This window comes from Simochromis diagramma, unplaced genomic scaffold (assembly GCF_900408965.1).
Source record: "Simochromis diagramma unplaced genomic scaffold, fSimDia1.1 OVJJ01000753.1, whole genome shotgun sequence".
Taxonomy (NCBI): domain Eukaryota; kingdom Metazoa; phylum Chordata; class Actinopteri; order Cichliformes; family Cichlidae; genus Simochromis; species Simochromis diagramma.
The window spans coordinates 17,898,504-17,915,907 of record NW_024387523.1 but is presented as its reverse complement, the minus strand read 5'-3'; the positions used below and the strand labels follow the sequence as shown (position 1 = coordinate 17,915,907).

Sequence of the window (17,404 nt, the reverse complement as noted above, 5' to 3'; positions counted from 1 at the left end):
CTTTCTACTTCTCGTTTGAGTGGCATAAAAGCACCGTCACTTGGATAAATACAATTTAGACTTCCTAGGATTCCGAAAACGACATAATTGGGATCCAAATGCTTCTTTCCTAAAAGTCCAAACTCGAGCCAAGATGAGAGAAGGAGAGCGTCCGATCACCTAAAGAAGTTATCGTCAGGTAAACCTGGGGAAGGACTCGTTATGTCATCGAGGGTCTCTCACCTGACCACATGGGGTGACGTGTGAGTGAGGCGTTGGTTGGCAGTCCATCAGGGTCTCTGCATGGCTGCAGTCTCCTAAAAAACCCGAGTCTGCTTCCACAGTGGGTGGAGGCTGGAGGTCCACAGCTGTCTTTACTGTCAATGCTATAGCGTTAAGTCCGTGTCCCCCCGATTTCACCCCCTAAACGTGTATTAGTTCTGTTTGTCTGTAACGGTGTAGCATCCACAGTTTTCAAGACATCATCTTCAAGTTTTGTGTGATGGTAGACCCCAAAACCAGCTCGAGCTGTTCAGTAAATCAGCAAAAACTTCATATTACCCACAATCTTTTTTATGGATCATTTACCAACTTCACAACAATACACTAGGCCTCAGCAGACAACAGTATCTATGTTGGCTAAGCATTTGACCTAGACCTTCATTGTTAGCGCGCGCTCTGAGTGCTCATTTCATTTGAATTCTCTATAAAGTTTTGGGAAATTCCAGAAAGAGACTTTTTTTTTCCAGTTTAATAAAAATATGTTTAATAATAAAATATTTTATGTCACAAGATTACAGGTTCGGAGCATGAGCTGAGAAAACTTTGGGAGTTTATTTGAAATAAAGGTGACCGGGCCTAAAACTAACAATCTGTCCTGAAGCCTGAAATGCTGACAAACTAGAGAGTCCATAGCAGTGGTATATACAGCACAGTCTTAAAAAATTGAAAAATAAACCTCTCTTAAAATTTACATTAGATTTTCAGGCAGTGTTAAAAAATAAATTATGATTTGTTTTTTTTATTCTTTGCCTGCACACGCCATAAATCATGTACTTTATTCACTTCGGTCTGTGTTGCTACTGGAAAGAAAAAGAAAAAAAAATGCTGCAAGAACCTGAAGCTCGAGGGCTTCAGCATCTATGAAGGAGGGATTTTTTGTTGGAATTCAGGAATTAATAAATAAATTCGATCCTATGGAAACCAGGAATTAATCATATAAGTACTGGATGGAGACCTGAGTGAAGATGGATGTGGATCAGAGTCAGTGCAGGCTTTTTAAAGAGTCACTGGTACTTCCTCATGTGTCGTCCCAGAAGAGTCCTGATCACCGCTGCCCGGAGCAACAGTATCACAAGAGTCTTTTAAAAGAGTCTCTGCTGCAGAGTCGGAAGGTGCACTGGTCCTCTGCGACTGGTCACAGGATGGATCGCACTTCCTCTTCTTCCTCACATGATAGTGATGCTTCTTGGATTTCAGGTGAGCTGCGGGTACAGAGGATAAACGACACGCCTTGGATATATTTAGCAAGACAGACAGAGAAACAGACCAAGTCACCAAGAGGCCAAGTCACAAGACTTGGTGCAACAGGGCCCAGAGGTGATCAGGTGAGCATGTAGAGAAAAGAATCTGTTTTTAGCACTGGGCATGAATCTCCACAGAATCTTAAGGCAGCGCTAAACAGTCAAATACATAACATGGTACGACTTCTTTAGTACTTCTCAGTTTGCTTGTCCTCGGTGCTTTGATGAACATGTTAGTATCGTTAGCAAACATCTATATTCACATTCACACACCCCCCCCCCACATGCTTATGCCTCACCTGTCCACTCCAGGTCACCGATGATCACTTTGTCACACAGGTCACACGTGTGGTGGCTCCGCTTGTTTCTCTGCTCCGCCCCCTGCGCTCTGACTGGTGCAATAGCTGGCTCCTCATGCTGAGAAGTGGAGCGAAAAAAGTCTGGTTTTTTTAAGGTTTTAAATCTGAAAAAAATATTTATGATGTTTCTAAAACAAACTTTTAGGGAACAAAAAAGGGAACGGAAGCAGAACATCGGATAGGCAGCAGAGTAAAGCATGATTTATGGTCCCATAAATGTGCCCGGTTGTGTGATCCTCCGAGATCTTGTAATGGAGAGACGTATGAGTCTACGAAATGCTGAATGGTTGACAAGTGGAGTTCACCGGGATGGGTGAACCGTGGAAAAACAAGCAGTTTGGTAATGCTAAATATCACAAGCAAACAAGTAACCTAAATTCGGCTAACAGCAAACGTGTTGCAGAAGACAATTTTATACAAACAAAGGCCTTTTTTCCTTTTTCAACCAAAGAACAAACTAGACTTTGACATCGAGGTCACTGAGATTCAAACATTTTTAATAGTTTCATCCGTGATGTCAATTTTAAAATTCTACGTTGCCTCGTTCTCAAATTGTATTATTCAAACTCGGGTGTCCACACCACCCGCCTGGCGGTGTGGCGACAACACGCCATCGCCCTTTGACAACTGAAGGACAAAAAAGAATTAGGAAATCGCAGAAAGGAAAAATAAATAGAAGAAAAATTAATAAAAATGGGACAAAAAAAGCCCAAATAAGGCAAATCCAAGGAAGAAGGACATATGCTCAAAAGGAGGAATAAATAAGAGCAAACAAGGAGAGGAACACACTAATGGCAAAAGGATGAAAGGAAGGAAATGTAAAACCACAAAGTACGCAATGAAAAGATAAAGAATGATAAAGAGTAGCGAAAGGAACTGAAGTAAAAGAGAAAGATTCCACAGCACCAGATGAAAGCAGCCAACAGGAAGCTGCCACTTTAGACTGCTGAGGCCCCACCTTACTGAGGCTGTCCAGTATCTGCAGTGCAGGGTCCAGCACCGTCTCCTCCCACCGTGACACGTCCGTCACATCCAGGCCATACACTGCAGGGATGTTGTCCCCTGGTCCTGTACACACATACACACAGAAAGGTCAAAAACACACACTTATACATTTGACAAGGACAACGAGGACTTGATTTGATATTGGATTCAGTGTTTCCAACGATTTATTTTTAATAAACAGGTGGAGGGGAAAAAAGCCTTGAAAAAAACTTTCAGACCTCTGACAGTGACAGTGCTCATTGTACACAAATAAATAAATAAATATATATATAAATAAAACAATGAAGCTCCGGAGGGTCTGTCTGCAAACTACAACGGCTGAGACAGGCCAGTTCAAACTGGGTAACGCACAGGAGCGGCGATGTGCTGGAGCCGCACCCTGAAGCTCCATCAACCTGCTGACTCACACTGGCTCGATAATGTCTCCCCCCTCCTTCCTCCCACCCTCGTGTCTTGTGCGCCGTCTCTCTTTCTCTCCCGCCATCAGTCTCGCTTCAGCTTTCACTCACTGTCTCACCCTCAAACTCTTCCACCCCCGTGTTTCTATTTTGCATCAGTCAGCAGTCTCCGGGCCAGGCCTCGGGAACGCAACGGCAGCACCAGACCTTGCCCCGCTCGTCTCTCTGTCTATCCCAGCGCTCGCCTGCATCCAGAGCCGCTGCCCTTCAAGGCGTACCATGGAAATTTAGATCGGTGCAACTTGCAGAGAGTGACTTCTAACAGATGCAACTTTTTAATGATTAAATAAATGAGCAGGAAAACAGAAAAAAAAAAAAAAAAAAAAAAAAAAGAGTCTGAGCTCCATTTTTTGACTCTTTCGTGTCAGTGCACACTACGACACATTGTCACACAAGTTGTCTTCACTTTCTCCTTTTATTGTACTAAAGAGTTTTTCCTCCAGATGGTTAGAAAATACAAACAGACAGGGTTTTAAATGACATTCAAAGCTAGCTAGATGGTTATCTTTTCAAGGAATCAAGGTTACGACTGCGGTCTGAATGCACGAGAGAGGCGCAAACTCTGAGGCTGTACTCAGACACGACGCAGCGAAAAGAAACCAACCTGACTCCAGACGAGACAGCAGCAACCATGACTGAACAAACGTGCAGGTGCAGCAGAACCTTATTTCAAACCTTCTTCATGCTAAAAACTGGAGCCTACATTACCCAGAATACAACTCGACAGCTTACAGCTCGGGGATTTGGTTGTGCTTTTGCGCCTTCATGTTCAGTTCGGTTGGCTGAAAGGGAAAATTTGCGAAAATGCCCGGAACGACAAGTCGGAAAGCCGGAGAACATTTTTGTCTATAAGTTGCCAAGCTTACAGAAAAACATGGTGGATGGCGGTAAATGTTAATGAATGGGTCAAATGTACAGTACTGTGCAAAATTCTTCCATTAAAAATAAATAAATAAAAAAATCTGCTTCCAAGGAGCCAGACATTCGTGTAATTGTTTAAAGTGGTTTCGAGGAAATGGTTCTCCAGGCTTTCTGGAGCTCTCTCAACACTTCTTTGGACAATGTTTGCTTTTCACCTCAACCACTGGCAACCTCTGATTTTGCCTCATATACTGCATTACCCTGCATGTTTGCAGGTCACAGTCACTGCAGCCGTTTCCCTTTTTTCCATCAAAACACAACAAAACCACATTGCATACTTCTGCATGCAATGCATATAATTTTTACATTGAATGCAATTTAAAAAAAATAAACGTTAGACTCTTGACACCTTAAACACAAAGGAATAATATATAATATATAACACCACTCCATTATGTTCCCAGTTAGTTAGAGGTTAGAAAAACATTCTAAATTAGGCAAACTGGACAATCTACAGAACGCGTGAATCTGGGGTTGTTCTGGTTTTCCAACTTTGGTAACTCAAAGTCTGATTAGAATATATGTGTGTTAAGCTCACACTCTCAGGTAAGCGAATCCCATTAACCTATAAAGCGCTGTTTGCCAACTCAATTATGTCTTAATCCTTTCTACACAAAGTCAACCGTGGATTTGAGGGCAGCAGACATCCTATAGACTGAACTCCACTGGGAGCCGTCTGGGCCTCCATTATCACAGAGAGACACAGAGTCCTGACTGTATGACTAACAGTGTTGACTTTGTCAGAGGACTGACTGTGGCTCTGTGTGTGTGTGTGTGGGAACAATGAGTCCCCATACAGCCACACCCGGCAGCTCTACACTTACAATTCACTCTTGGTACAAACTGCAGTTCAACTGCCACTGGGTGAAATTTGCATATTGTAGGCTTAATCTGCAGTCAGCCATTTAAACACGTGACATATTTTATTCTTTCATGCTGAGACCAGCTGTGCTTAAATTAATCTGACACAAGGTTCAAATGCAAAAACAAACAAAAGGCTCCTTAATAGCAGAATCTCACCCTGCACCTGCATCACTTGGCTTCACAGCATGTGTTTTTTCCCCTCCTCTTGTCTGTGTGCACCACTTATCCTCAAAACTTTGTCCTCAACTCAGTCGGGCTTGTCTGTGTATTGTCAAACAGCAGTTACTGTTAATCAAAGCCTCTGATTCTATTTGCATGGTTCCTTCATGTGAGTGTGGAGGTAAGTCTTTTGTGTTGGCGGCACAATACCAGGCAGGTGGCGGCGGCAGCAAGTGTCACCTGGCGTACCTGCACCAGATGCAGAGTTGGCGATCTCGCCTTCAGGTTCTCTAATATTTACTTCACCTCAGCAGTGGGCATTCTGCGCCCTCCTGTTGACACTATCTGTTTCCTTACTTTGTGTTTTTATCTCTCTCAGCACCCTCCTACAATTCCCTTCTGCAGTCGCTAACCTCCCCCCTGGGCAGAGTGGAGCGGTGGTAAATAAAAGGGGAGATACTGTACGGTGGGCTGCCAGATGCTCCACAATGATTCTCGTTTGGGATCTGGTGAAATTTAACCCCGCTAATCAGCAACATCTCGAATGAGAGTTGATAAGAAATGCCGAAGGGACAAAGGTGGTCGGTGTGGGCGCGCGCACGCACACTTGGAGAAAACACAAAGCGTGAGCGCTGCCTTTCGAGTGCACAGGGGAGATGGCCTTGCCAACAATAAGGAGCAGAATCTGTCGCTGGGCAGCTGCCTGCCAGCGCCGGGTGTGTGCGCGCGTGTTGAAACAGTTGTCCACCTGTTGCAACAAGCGGGCGAGAAGTCATTTGCTGTGTTATCCTTGTGTTTGCTGAGTGAGGATGTGCGGCTGTGTGTGCTTTGCTATAAAAGCTCCGCTACCAGCCTCAGCGCGATGTCCCCTGGCCCAGCTGTGCTTCTTTGGCTGCCACCCACACTGGAACACCGCAGCTGCCGCTATTGACTCAACAGCCTCCTTCCCCTTTCCTAAAGTTCCTCTTCCACTTCTCGTCTCACTCACCTCCGTCGTTTAACTGTTGTTTGTGATCGAATTTCTGAAGCAGGTTGAGTACGGCTGGTTCAAGTTTCCTTTGGGAGGTAGGGATCTGTAAAAAGTGGACTTTATTTCTGGGGATTTTTTGTGGAATGAGGGAATCTAAAATCTAAGCTCTCTATACATTAAGCTGCATCCTCACACAGGAAGCATTCACAGTGACATGATAACCTCAGATCACAGAAAGTAGGAGCAGAACATAATCTATTAGTGATGAGAAGCGAGCAGATCTTGAGAAAAACTTTATCTCAGCCTCAAGGTGAGCAGTTGAAACAGCTACCAATGAGAGCGCAGTATACTGGTGATTAATGCAGCTTATTTGCACACTCTTAAAGAGATAAACATTCTCTAAAGAAGTATTAGGTCCCCACATTTCCGGCTACCACAGACTGACTACAATCATATCGATCAATCGGTTACAAATGATCATGAGAAACATGGTGGATCAGCCCAACACTACACGGGAGAACCTTGTTAATGATCTGCAGGCAGTTGGGACCACAGCACCAAAAACACCAAATACTGAGTCGTGTTTTGCTTGGGGTTTTTTTCCACTCAGTGACACGCAAATTAATTTATAACTTTTACGTAATGTGTTTTTTTTCCCCAGATTTCTGGTTGATATTCTGGCTGTAACTACCATAAGAATTAAAGCCTGCAGCAGGATGAACACGTCATGTAGATTCACAAAGCTGAAACTGATCATCAAACTACACCGACTCATTCAGGCCGTTCACCAACACTGGACACACCTCAGAGTCCAAGTGCAAAGTACAGTAGTGCGTTTCAAAGAGAAGAGAGGAGAAGCGTGGCAAGCAAATCTGTAAATGCAGTTGGATCTTCCTAAAAGTTCTTTGACACATCGCTCAACAGCAAACAGCAGCCTCACACTCCACAGAAATTAAAGTGTGCGAGAGAAGCTGCCGCATTAACCGAAAAGTGCAGCGGAAGTCGCTTTGCTTTAATTAGCTGTGAAGTGTGAAGATAAGCTAAGAGTGCAGGCTAGCAGTTCCTGGACTTTGCATAAACAAGAGATCAACTTCTCGTAAGTGGATAAAAACAACAAGTGGCACCAATTGTTTATACGGAAGACTTTGGCATCCTTCACCTACTTTTTTTTTTTTTAATGGGCAAACTATTTTGGGTCAGCATTACTGCTCTCACAGTTCATAGACCAGGAGTGGGGAAGTCCAAGCCTCAAGGGCTGGTTACCTGCAGGTTTTAGATCTCACCCTGGGTCAGCACACCTGAATCAAATGATCAGTTCATTACCAGGCCTCTGGAGAACTTCAGGACATGTTGAGGAGGTCATTTAGCCATTTAAACCAGCTGTGTTGGATCAAGGACACATCTAAAACCTGCAGGACACTGACCCTTGAGGCCTGGAGCTGGACACCCCTGACATAGACAGTGAACTGCCCAGATAGTTTTGAGGCTCAGACAATGGGACTGTGAATACAAATGGATGGAATTCATAAACCATTAAACCCCATAAAGGAGGCAAAATTACAAAAAAAAAAAACCCAAAAACCTGTCAATGTCCAAATACTTACAGACACAACTATAAGTCACTCTGTGTTTTTCACAATGGCAGATGTGTTTTGTAATGAATGACTGTCTCTCCTGATTCACATGTACCCTGTGGCATTTGTATGAGCCACTGTGGCGTAGCGGTTGAATACTCTATGACAAGCCAGTTATATTTGTTCTGAGGAGTAGAGACGAGTCTTTTTCTTATTACACCATCTCTTCCCCACCTCACCTCAGCAAAATAAGATTTTAGATTTCTCGCCAGCGTTTCCGCCTAAACATATCTTGCCCATCTGCTGAGCGGAGGTCGCAGAGAGGTCTCTTTGGCAACAACAACACAGTCTTGTTTTTATCCATGGTATGAGATTGCATTTATTTATTTATTTATTTATTTATTTATTTATTTATTTATTTGTGTGTGTGTGTGTGTGTGTGTGTGTGTGTGTGTGTGTGTGTGTGTGTGTGTGTGAGTGAGAGAGAGAGAGAGAGAGAGAGAGAGTTCATGAAGGTTTCACACTTGCTAGTGGACAAGGGTGTAAACTCACCCCACACCTGTTGCCTCAGCTGGATCAAATTACTCTCCCTTCTTTAACCAACCCAGCCGTCCATGTGCCATTCCTCTCAGTCGCCCTCCATCCATCCTTCACTCACTCATTTACTCCTGGGACTGAAAGACACCTATCCCCCTGTTACTTAACGCTCACGAGGCCTTGGTCAAACTACACCTGCGTAACCTGGTTACAGGTGCTGTTTGCACTTGTATGCCTGCCTTGTGGGAGTTTTACTAAACAGAGGGAGCTGCCTCATCTGCATTAGATTCAGCACCTGATAAAAGGAATATAACCTCAGATTACTATGTAGTTTAAGGGTAATTAAATCAACTAATTAAGTCCACCCCCCTCGCCACGCACACACTATAGGTGTACACCCACACACAGCCCCAAATAAAGGCAAGTCAAATTAAGCTTGATTTCTTCTAAGCTGGCTGACCTGGTGCTTAAATCCTCACAGCAACCAGAGCTGAGTCCATCAACAACCACGTATCCTGCTGAGAAGTATTTAAAGCACTGAACGCCCACCAACTCTCGCTCTGACATTTGCTACTAAACGTGAACCGTAAAACTGGGTTAAACTTGTGCCTTCGAGGCATGTGATTCAGCCTACATATAAAGTCAGCATTCAGATTATGTTCTAGCTTCTTTAATCTACTTCATTGTTAGCCTGACTGAGGCTCTGTCGTATTCAATTTGTCTTTCCCTTTGACCCACTAGTTTCTGCATGCCTGGGTTGGTCTGCGCGGACCCCAGCGACCCTGTTGCCCGCGTTTGTGTGGTCGGGGCACATTCCCAGCAGCTCTGTAACGCTTCAAGAGATTAGCCTGCTCAGCTGAGGCCTGCCGGCATCTGTGCGGGCATGTGTGGGACTCGGGCGAAACAGAAAAGGAGGTCAGCAGTCAGAGCAAGACAGAGAGGTCAACGGAGATGATGCAGAACAGAAAGGTGGATGAGAGCAAAACTTTGGTTAGGGGCATCCCCCAACCAGGGGTAGCATTACAGGGCTGTCCTTGGGCAAATCTTTAATTAATCTAATATGTGTGTTTTTACTATCTGAGCAGATGTGACTAACTCAGACCTTCCCCAACTCTCTTGGTTGGCTCCAACAGCCTGTAGATTGATTTATTTTCAAAGGAACTGGGTCAGATTTTACGATAAACACCCCGCTGCCCTACAGCCAACAGTATTCTGCTAGTTACTGACACTGAGAATTGACTGGATCCCAATGATACAAAAACTCCAGCTGTAAACAAAAGCTGATGCGCGTTACCTTTGTAATGCTCAAAGTGTGTAAAATCAAGTTAAAACTAAGAGTTATTTTACAATTTAAACAGTCTAAAAACTTCAGCATGTCTTTGAACTGTCACTTGGGAAAGCATCGTGCCAAAAATAGACTTTTTGGCATTTTTGGGCTTTAGAAAAAGAAGAAGTGATGCTCAAAAAGTAGGACATATACAAAACATTATTACAGCGTTTCCACGTGTCAGGAACAGGAGTCAAAGTATCATCAAGAAATTCAAAGTGAGCCACACAGGACAGAACAAGCCTAGGAGAGGCAGGAAGTGAAAGATTTCAAAGAATCTGGAAAGGAAACTAGTGAGAGATATGCCTAAAGACTCCAGAACCAATGCCAAACACAAGTGAATGACTTAATCTAGCTGGGAATTGTAGTCTCAAAAAAGACAGTCACTAGAAGCCAGCACAGGAATGGACTGTGAGGCTACAGAAGAAGAAAAACTTCCCTTCTCAGAAGCGACACCTTCAAGCCAGACTGAAATAGCTAAGGCAGCCTGGAGAAAGATTATGCAATACTGGAATATTGCACATCCTTTGGTCAGATGAGACGAAACTAGAACTAGACGCTGCTTATGCTTACAGAAAGAAGGCAATCAACCCAAAGAACACCGCCCCCCTTAGTGAAACACGGTGCTGGAAGTATTATGCAGTGAGGACGCTTCAGTGCGTGTGGAACTGTAAATCTCGCCAAATAATTCTGTCCTGATCTGTAACAATGAAACACTTTACCCACCATCTCTGCACAGACACCGACAAAAACAACGTCAATGGAGTCAACAGCAAGAACAACATGTTTCCAGAACCACACAAACAGAGAAGGTCATCCGGCAACACAGTCCCTCATGACTCAGCTTTTGCAGCAAAGCCACCCTACAAGGCTGGTGCATTGGGTAATTAAATATGAGCTTGTACATTCTTATCTAGTAACACGAAGGCCTTCTTCAAGCCATTTATCTGGTGCCTGTCAAAAAAGCTGTCCTTCAAATTCTTCCTTGTGATAACTTAACTGTGCAGTGTTTTGGTATTCGCAGCAAAAATCCTTCAAATGACTGATGTGTTTCTTCAAATGGACTTCCTGGTAAATTTGTGTGTATTACTAGAAGAAACACGACGCCAGGGATGGTTTATCTTCACAACAAAGATACTTTCTTAGTATATCTGTTTGTCTAGTCACCCTTAAAATTGAGACCAATATCTTTATACTTTAAAAACTTTAGAAAGTTCTTGTTATCTGCTGTAACTTGTACACTCAACTCTTTGAAACAAAAAGAATAAATAAATAAATAAAGCAAGCAAAAATGCAGTCCTCAGTAAATGCTACAGTAGACTACTGCTGCACATATTTCCAAGGGACTACTTTTTATAGCTACTCTTGGTCTGACTCAAAGAGATGTTTGCCTGATTGACGCTGTTCTTGCTCTGGTTTATATTTCTCTAATCCAGTGAATAAAAACGATCATGGTCCATAAATTTAAAAAAAAAAAAAAATACCAACAAAGTTCTGATCATAACATCCACAAATTTAACAAAAAAAAAAAAAGTATTTCCTCTGAGACTTCATTGGATGGGAGGTTGAGGTCTTTGAGGAGAGCTAATCTCCTCTGCTGCCACCTGCATTTTCAGGCCTGATGCAGCAGACAGAGCACAGTCTAAGCAGGGTCTTCTGTGTGTGTGTGTGTGTGTGTGTGTGTGTGTGTGTGTGTGTGTGTGTGTGTGTGTGTGTGTGTGTGTGTATATAAGAGGGGGGCAGTGTTATATGGATTGTCTAAAGGCAGGACACACTTAAAAGCACACACGTGAACACAAGTAGACAATCTTAGACAGATTACTGCATGTTTCTATGATTATAGCTGCAACACAGACAGACGCGTGCACACATGTGATGTAGTCCATATGGCGTGTGCAGCGGGTAGGCAGGCGGTCAGAAAGAGGGGTATTGAGGTTTAGGGCCTGGCGTGGCCTTAAGCCACTTGGGCCTAACAGGATTAGGAGGCAGGGTTACTGCAGGGCATGCTGCCGGTGGGACCAGGTTTCCTTTTCAAGGGAAGAGAGACGCACTACACACTCTGCTCTTACGCACTCTCTACACTTTAAACTGACTCACGGTGGCAAATCACCACTTTCCAATCTCAGGTTGATTTTGGCTGCAGTGGGCAGTCTTGTCCGTTCTGCAGTGGCAGCTGCTCTGGCAGGTAACCAAACACTGAAGTTCATTTCTATGCATTTGGAAGCACGGGGGGTTGAAGCTTTCACAGGTCTTAGCTGCAGGTGTGCGCTGGGGATGGATCTTGAAACATTATCCAATCACTACGTCACAGTAGTGCGCACATGCTGCATAAAATCAAATCTAACTTTGTCCCAGTGATTAAATGAATGCTGTGGTTTTCCCTGCTGAGCTACACGGGATGTTTTCAAACCGTAAAATCATTTTGCAAAAATAAAACTTGGATTTAGATGTTCACCAAATAAGGAAACTGAAACCACAGTCTATGGTTTCCATCGAGCCTTTTGTTTTTTAAAACAGAAATCAATGAGTTGATTGTGCTTACCGGTACATGTGATTTATTTGTGAAAGACGTCAGAGTGGTGTCAGCCTTTCTACAGCTGTTTGAAAGGAACCACAAAACAGCTCCTTGGGGAGGGAAGACTGTGATGAACTGTGATGAACATTAACATTAATTTTGCCTTTTTGCATTAAAATTGTTATGAATATACCAGCATATCAGTCGAATATCCCGATCAGGCAACAACGGCAACTGAGGTGGAATTAATTAACGTTCACTCAGGTTTCTCTGCTGTGTCGCATAAATTTTCAGCTTACTAAACGTTCAAAAACTGTATGATGAGGAGCCGAAAGACTTTAAAACAGGTCGCAAACATGTCTCTGTTTGCCTGGAAGGGGCAATAACAATAACTGAAACAAAATCTTTAAAAAGGTGGCGCGCGCACACGCCATCTCTGTACCCAGGAACACAGTACAGTGGGCTGAGAGGCTTATTGTGTCTCTAATAGAGTGCACGAATCTCATCTTGGTACAGAGTGCTGATTGCTAAGGATCTGTCTGCAGCACCAATACACCCCCCACACCCGACTCACACACTCACTGCATGGGTGAATGGTACTCACGTCTGAGGAAGCGGTTGCGGACCCATTTATTCTGTTTGCGGGCGTAACGCCTTGTAGCAATCTTCAAAGCTTCTATACCTGAGTGAGTGAAAAACAAGCTGGTCGTTAGATGAAGCACAAAATGAAGGGAGGACAAAAAAAACAAACAAAAAACAAAACCTGATTGTTGTGGTTGATCAGCAGTCCACCAGCCAGTGCATCCAACTCCATCTGAGTGACTTTGATCAGGTGTTTCTCTAACCTTTGTCTCGTAGAGAGTCTTTCTCCTGCTGGGTGCTGCTTTCCGGAGCCGTCAGGTAGTCGTGAAACTCCTTAAAACCGATCGACTGGAAAATCCCATGTTGATAGTCTTGACTGAGAGGAGAGGAGAGGAGGAAACATTATCCATCAACATAAAAGCTTTCGGCCTTCAACTTGACATTTATACACTCGCTGGTGACTCATTTCATCCTTTCCTCCTCCATCTCTCTGTCGCTTCCTAAACTCTTAGCGAACAGATGTGAAGCCCTTCAAGAGAGAAAGTGACAGAATGACACGAGCAGACGGAGGGACCCATGGCTACTAAAAATCCAGTACGGTGACCAGGGCTGACACAAGGCTGGGGCAGAATCCTCTGGTGAACTTGCCAGACGGAGCATTTTAGTAAATGTCAGAGCACACCACCCCAATTTGAGCACTGCAGCCAGTTCAAGGCTAAATCAGGCTTTTCCAGGTGCTAGCGGTAGCAGAATAACTGCTGTGACAATATCTGTAAAATACATTCTCATCTGATTATTTTCCTGTTTTCCTTTATTTAGACAAGGCAGCCTGAAACTGACCGGAAATACTTTAGCTTTTGTAAAGCAGTACAAAATAGGCCGCCGATTGTAGCGTTTGTAAACAAACGCTACAATCTTACTTCTTGTGACTGCAGTCAGCACTAAAAATTGTTCCTCTGTGAGCCTGATTCCTGTTAAAAGGGCGTTCTTCATTCCCACCATCGCCAAGTGTGAGGGGAAGAATTTGTGCCTGTCTGAACAAAACAGTGACGTGTCAAACTTTTATGACCTTGTTTTTGTGATAATCAGAAATCCTATAGAAAATAGAAAACATTCCCTGTGACATCCCTCCAGCTTCAATACATAATCAAGAAGTGCAAACAAGTGGAGTGGAGCTTTATGCTTCACTGCAGGACAAATTCTTGATACGAAGTGATGACGGAGTTACCAAGTATGAAACAAATGTCTGATTATTGCTTAGAAATGCTCCATATGTGCAGTCTGGGCTTAGATTCTAGCAAATCCACATAGCGAAAGAGCATCCTACTTTGGCGACTACCTGTTATGGGAATTTTCACCTTCACTAGCTGATGTCTGAAGATGTAAGAAGTGCTTAACTGAGTATCCTCCCATATTTGTACCAGATTAGGTCGATAAGATATCAGAACTAATAACTGAATAATAACATTTTGCACTTTGTGTCCTTTTACTTGTTATTTGCAGGTAAGGTTTCTACATTGAAATGCAAATAAGATATCTTTATAATAAAACACACACACACAAACACAATTGCTTTTATCTAATTCTCTTCCTCAAATACACTGCACAGCAAATATTAGAATAAAAAGGATTATTTCAGGTCCCTAATTTCTAGGCTTGTAAGAGGAAATAACAAAAATAAATCTGGCTAGACGGGCAGAGACAGAAATTTGAGAATAGCGTCTGAGCACAGGAAATGTAGAGTCAATGGAGGGAGGAAAAGAAAGACAGAGGAAGAGAGGGAGGCAGGGAAGGGGGTGGAGATCTGACCTTGATGTCTGGCCACAGCAGCCAGCTGGGGATGGAGACATGAGGGCAAAGCAGAGAAAGACAGACAGAGAGAGAGAGGGGGGGGGGGGGGGGGGGGGTAAAGTGCATGGATGATCAGATTGCTCAGAGGGCAATAGTGGCAGAGATGGAGGGACAGGGAGGAGGATGAGGGAGGTGAGATAGGGTGATGAAATAAACGAAAGGGAGGGGAACCGGAAGGTTCCTGGGCAACGTTCCACCAGTGCATCAACTCCCTGCAGCCACACCCCATCATACACTATCAATATCGACTGCCAACAGAGACACACAGCAGTGTTCACATCTCTCTTTCTTTTTGGTCTTCACATTTCATGTCACACACAGGACATGGAAAGACAAAGTTAACAAAAATGTAATGTAGTGATGTAGATACAAAATAAAGACAACGAATGTTAAATCTCAGAATAGCATGAATCGTTTTTTTACCTGCCTACTTGGAAACAATATATAAAAAATCTGAATACCATATGGAAACTGAATACAATAAATAAAATGCAGGTTATCTTGTGTATTGCAGCATATGGTGAGTAGGTAGCTGCTAGAGCTAAATCTAAAAATGTCCTGGTAGAGATAGTGGGGAATAGTTGCTGCCAAAGAAAGTGTTGCTGAACATAAAAATAAACCCTGAAGAATCTGTCTTGTCAATTAAGCAAGGTTAGTGCTTTTACCTGAGAACACTGCAAGGCAATCCCCCCCAAAAAACAAAAACAAAACAAACAAACAAAAAAAAAAAAAAACAGAAGCACAACTCCAAAGAGAAAAATAAAGCCAAATGTCAAAAACTGCTGTCCTTAAAATCTGATGTTTTTATAACTTGGCCAACTAGTATGCTAATTTTCTATCAGCTCTGACTTATAGCCTGGGGCTAGCCCAGAGCTAGCCATGAGCTACCTAGCTAATACTAGTGTTAGCTAATGATGCACAAGCTGTACTAAACAAAATGGTGAAAACTATGAAAGGCTTAAAAAAATGACAACTCTTAATTTTCAGTTTCATAATTTAATTTCCTTTTTCCCCTCCCAAAATTAACATCCCAATTGATTTAACAGTGCTAGCTGCAAGCTAACTTTTAATTTACAGTATACTGTAAACTAGCAACCCCTTGTAGTGTTGACTCCCATGCGCTACCATTTTACCATCTTTTCCAAATATGGTAACATATTTTGTTTTCTACCTCTTAACAAGCCTCAGCTAAAGTTAGCATCAAATGAGCTTACACTGAGACCTAGCTAACCTGCGCTAATATTAACAGATCGCTCGAGAATTCTACACTCTACTCCACATTAATTTTTGTTTATCAGATGGAAATTATCTTCAGCATGCCTTAATTTATTCAGGGTTAATTCGGCATTGTTTCTGACAGAGAATGTTGTTTTAACCTAATTTCAAGAAAACATTTTTGTATAGGGCCAGTTGAGTTTAACTTATTGAAGATGGTTATTGAATTATGATGCCAATGAGAGCACATATCATTAATATAGTCATCTCAGGATTATGGACATCTGTAGCACTAGCTGTGGGAACAGAAGCCCCACCAATCTATAACTTTCTGTTTGTGAGAGGTAGCCAATCACAAAAGGGGAAAAGGGGGCAAGTGAGAAAGGAACCAATCCAAAGCTTGTATAAAAAAAGGATTATTTTGAGCTGTTAATCATAAAAATTCTTCTAGTACAATCCAAGAATACAATTATAGAGTTATCTTCAGCATGGAATTAAAATTCTTGGAGGCACTAAAGTAATTAGCAGAAAATACTAGACTCCCCTGGTAGCTTCAGATATAAATAGGCTTATCCCTTATTATTAATAATTACTGGACATTCTACAGTAATATTAGTCCCACAAGAACAGAAGTCTAAACACTGTGGGCTTTATCTAGAACAGAATATTTCTTTGACATGAGAAAAAAAAACAAATAACCTAAAAAACCATCAGGATGAACAGGATCTGGTTGGTTGCGTTCATTCAGGTGAGCGGACACCTCACCTTCTTATTTCCTTACCTGTTGTCCTGGATTTTCTGTCGATTGTATCGGATGTGGAAGTCTCTAAGCTCCTGTATCACTCCTGCAGACAACATATCTTCTACACGAGCATCCAGCCGCTTGTCTAGGGCTGAAGGACAGAAAGAAGTAGATATGACAAATGTAGCATGGAAATAAAGACACTTTCCACATTTCAAAGCTTGTTTTATTCCCCCACACAAAGAGCACATCTACAAGTCTCCCTCCTTACCCTCCATGTCAGCATGCAGCCAGAAGATGCAGGGGTCTTTGTACCTTAGCGGCCCCCCAAGACCATCACCGCCTTCCTGCCCCCTCTGCTCCTCCAGCAAGCGGCTATGTGGAATCCCCGTCTCTTTGTGGATTTGCAGACTCCTGTGTAAGTTTTAAGTTCAAATCAAACACTTGAAATCCACATGTACTATGAAGTTTTATTGAACTCCTTGTTCATAAGGCCTGGGAGGGTAAACTGAAATTACATAACAATCCGGTCAAATTAAGAGTACAATTTAAAAGTGGTGAGAATGTTCATTATTGCTGCACCAGGGGCATATCCTTCAGAAAAATGAAGACATAAAACAAGAAAAAATACAAATAATTATGAAGAACAAACAATCTCTCAATCCTTTTCTCACCAGGATACTTTCAAAGTGAGTTTCAAAAACCAACACACCAAAACTCTCGACCTGTTGAGATTTAAATCGAAACCAAACTTGTGGCTGTGTGCTCAGGTTAAGAGGAAAAGATCATCCTTACCAGCTCATATTAAAGAACTGGGTAACTT

The 17,404-nt window shown here is 42.8% G+C and overlaps 1 protein-coding gene across 5 annotated transcripts in view; it reads right to left on the bottom strand.

Moving 5' to 3' along the window:
* Window positions 1–793: 793 nt before the first annotated feature.
* trit1 (tRNA isopentenyltransferase 1) overlaps window positions 794–17,404 on the bottom strand; it is a 45,127-nt gene continuing 28,516 nt past the window's right edge. For all 5 annotated transcript variants that reach the window (XM_040020397.1, XM_040020398.1, XM_040020401.1 and 2 more), the window contains 7 exons: window positions 16,853–16,995; window positions 16,621–16,732; window positions 13,037–13,149; window positions 12,796–12,873; window positions 2,820–2,929; window positions 1,802–1,919; window positions 794–1,463 (listed from right to left, as the gene is read on the bottom strand). In XM_040020397.1, coding sequence (XP_039876331.1) covers window positions 1,258–1,463; window positions 1,802–1,919; window positions 2,820–2,929; window positions 12,796–12,873; window positions 13,037–13,149; window positions 16,621–16,732; window positions 16,853–16,995 — 880 coding nt within the window. In that variant the 3' untranslated portion in view covers window positions 794–1,257. The remainder of the gene's footprint in view (window positions 1,464–1,801; window positions 1,920–2,819; window positions 2,930–12,795; window positions 12,874–13,036; window positions 13,150–16,620; window positions 16,733–16,852; window positions 16,996–17,404) is intronic.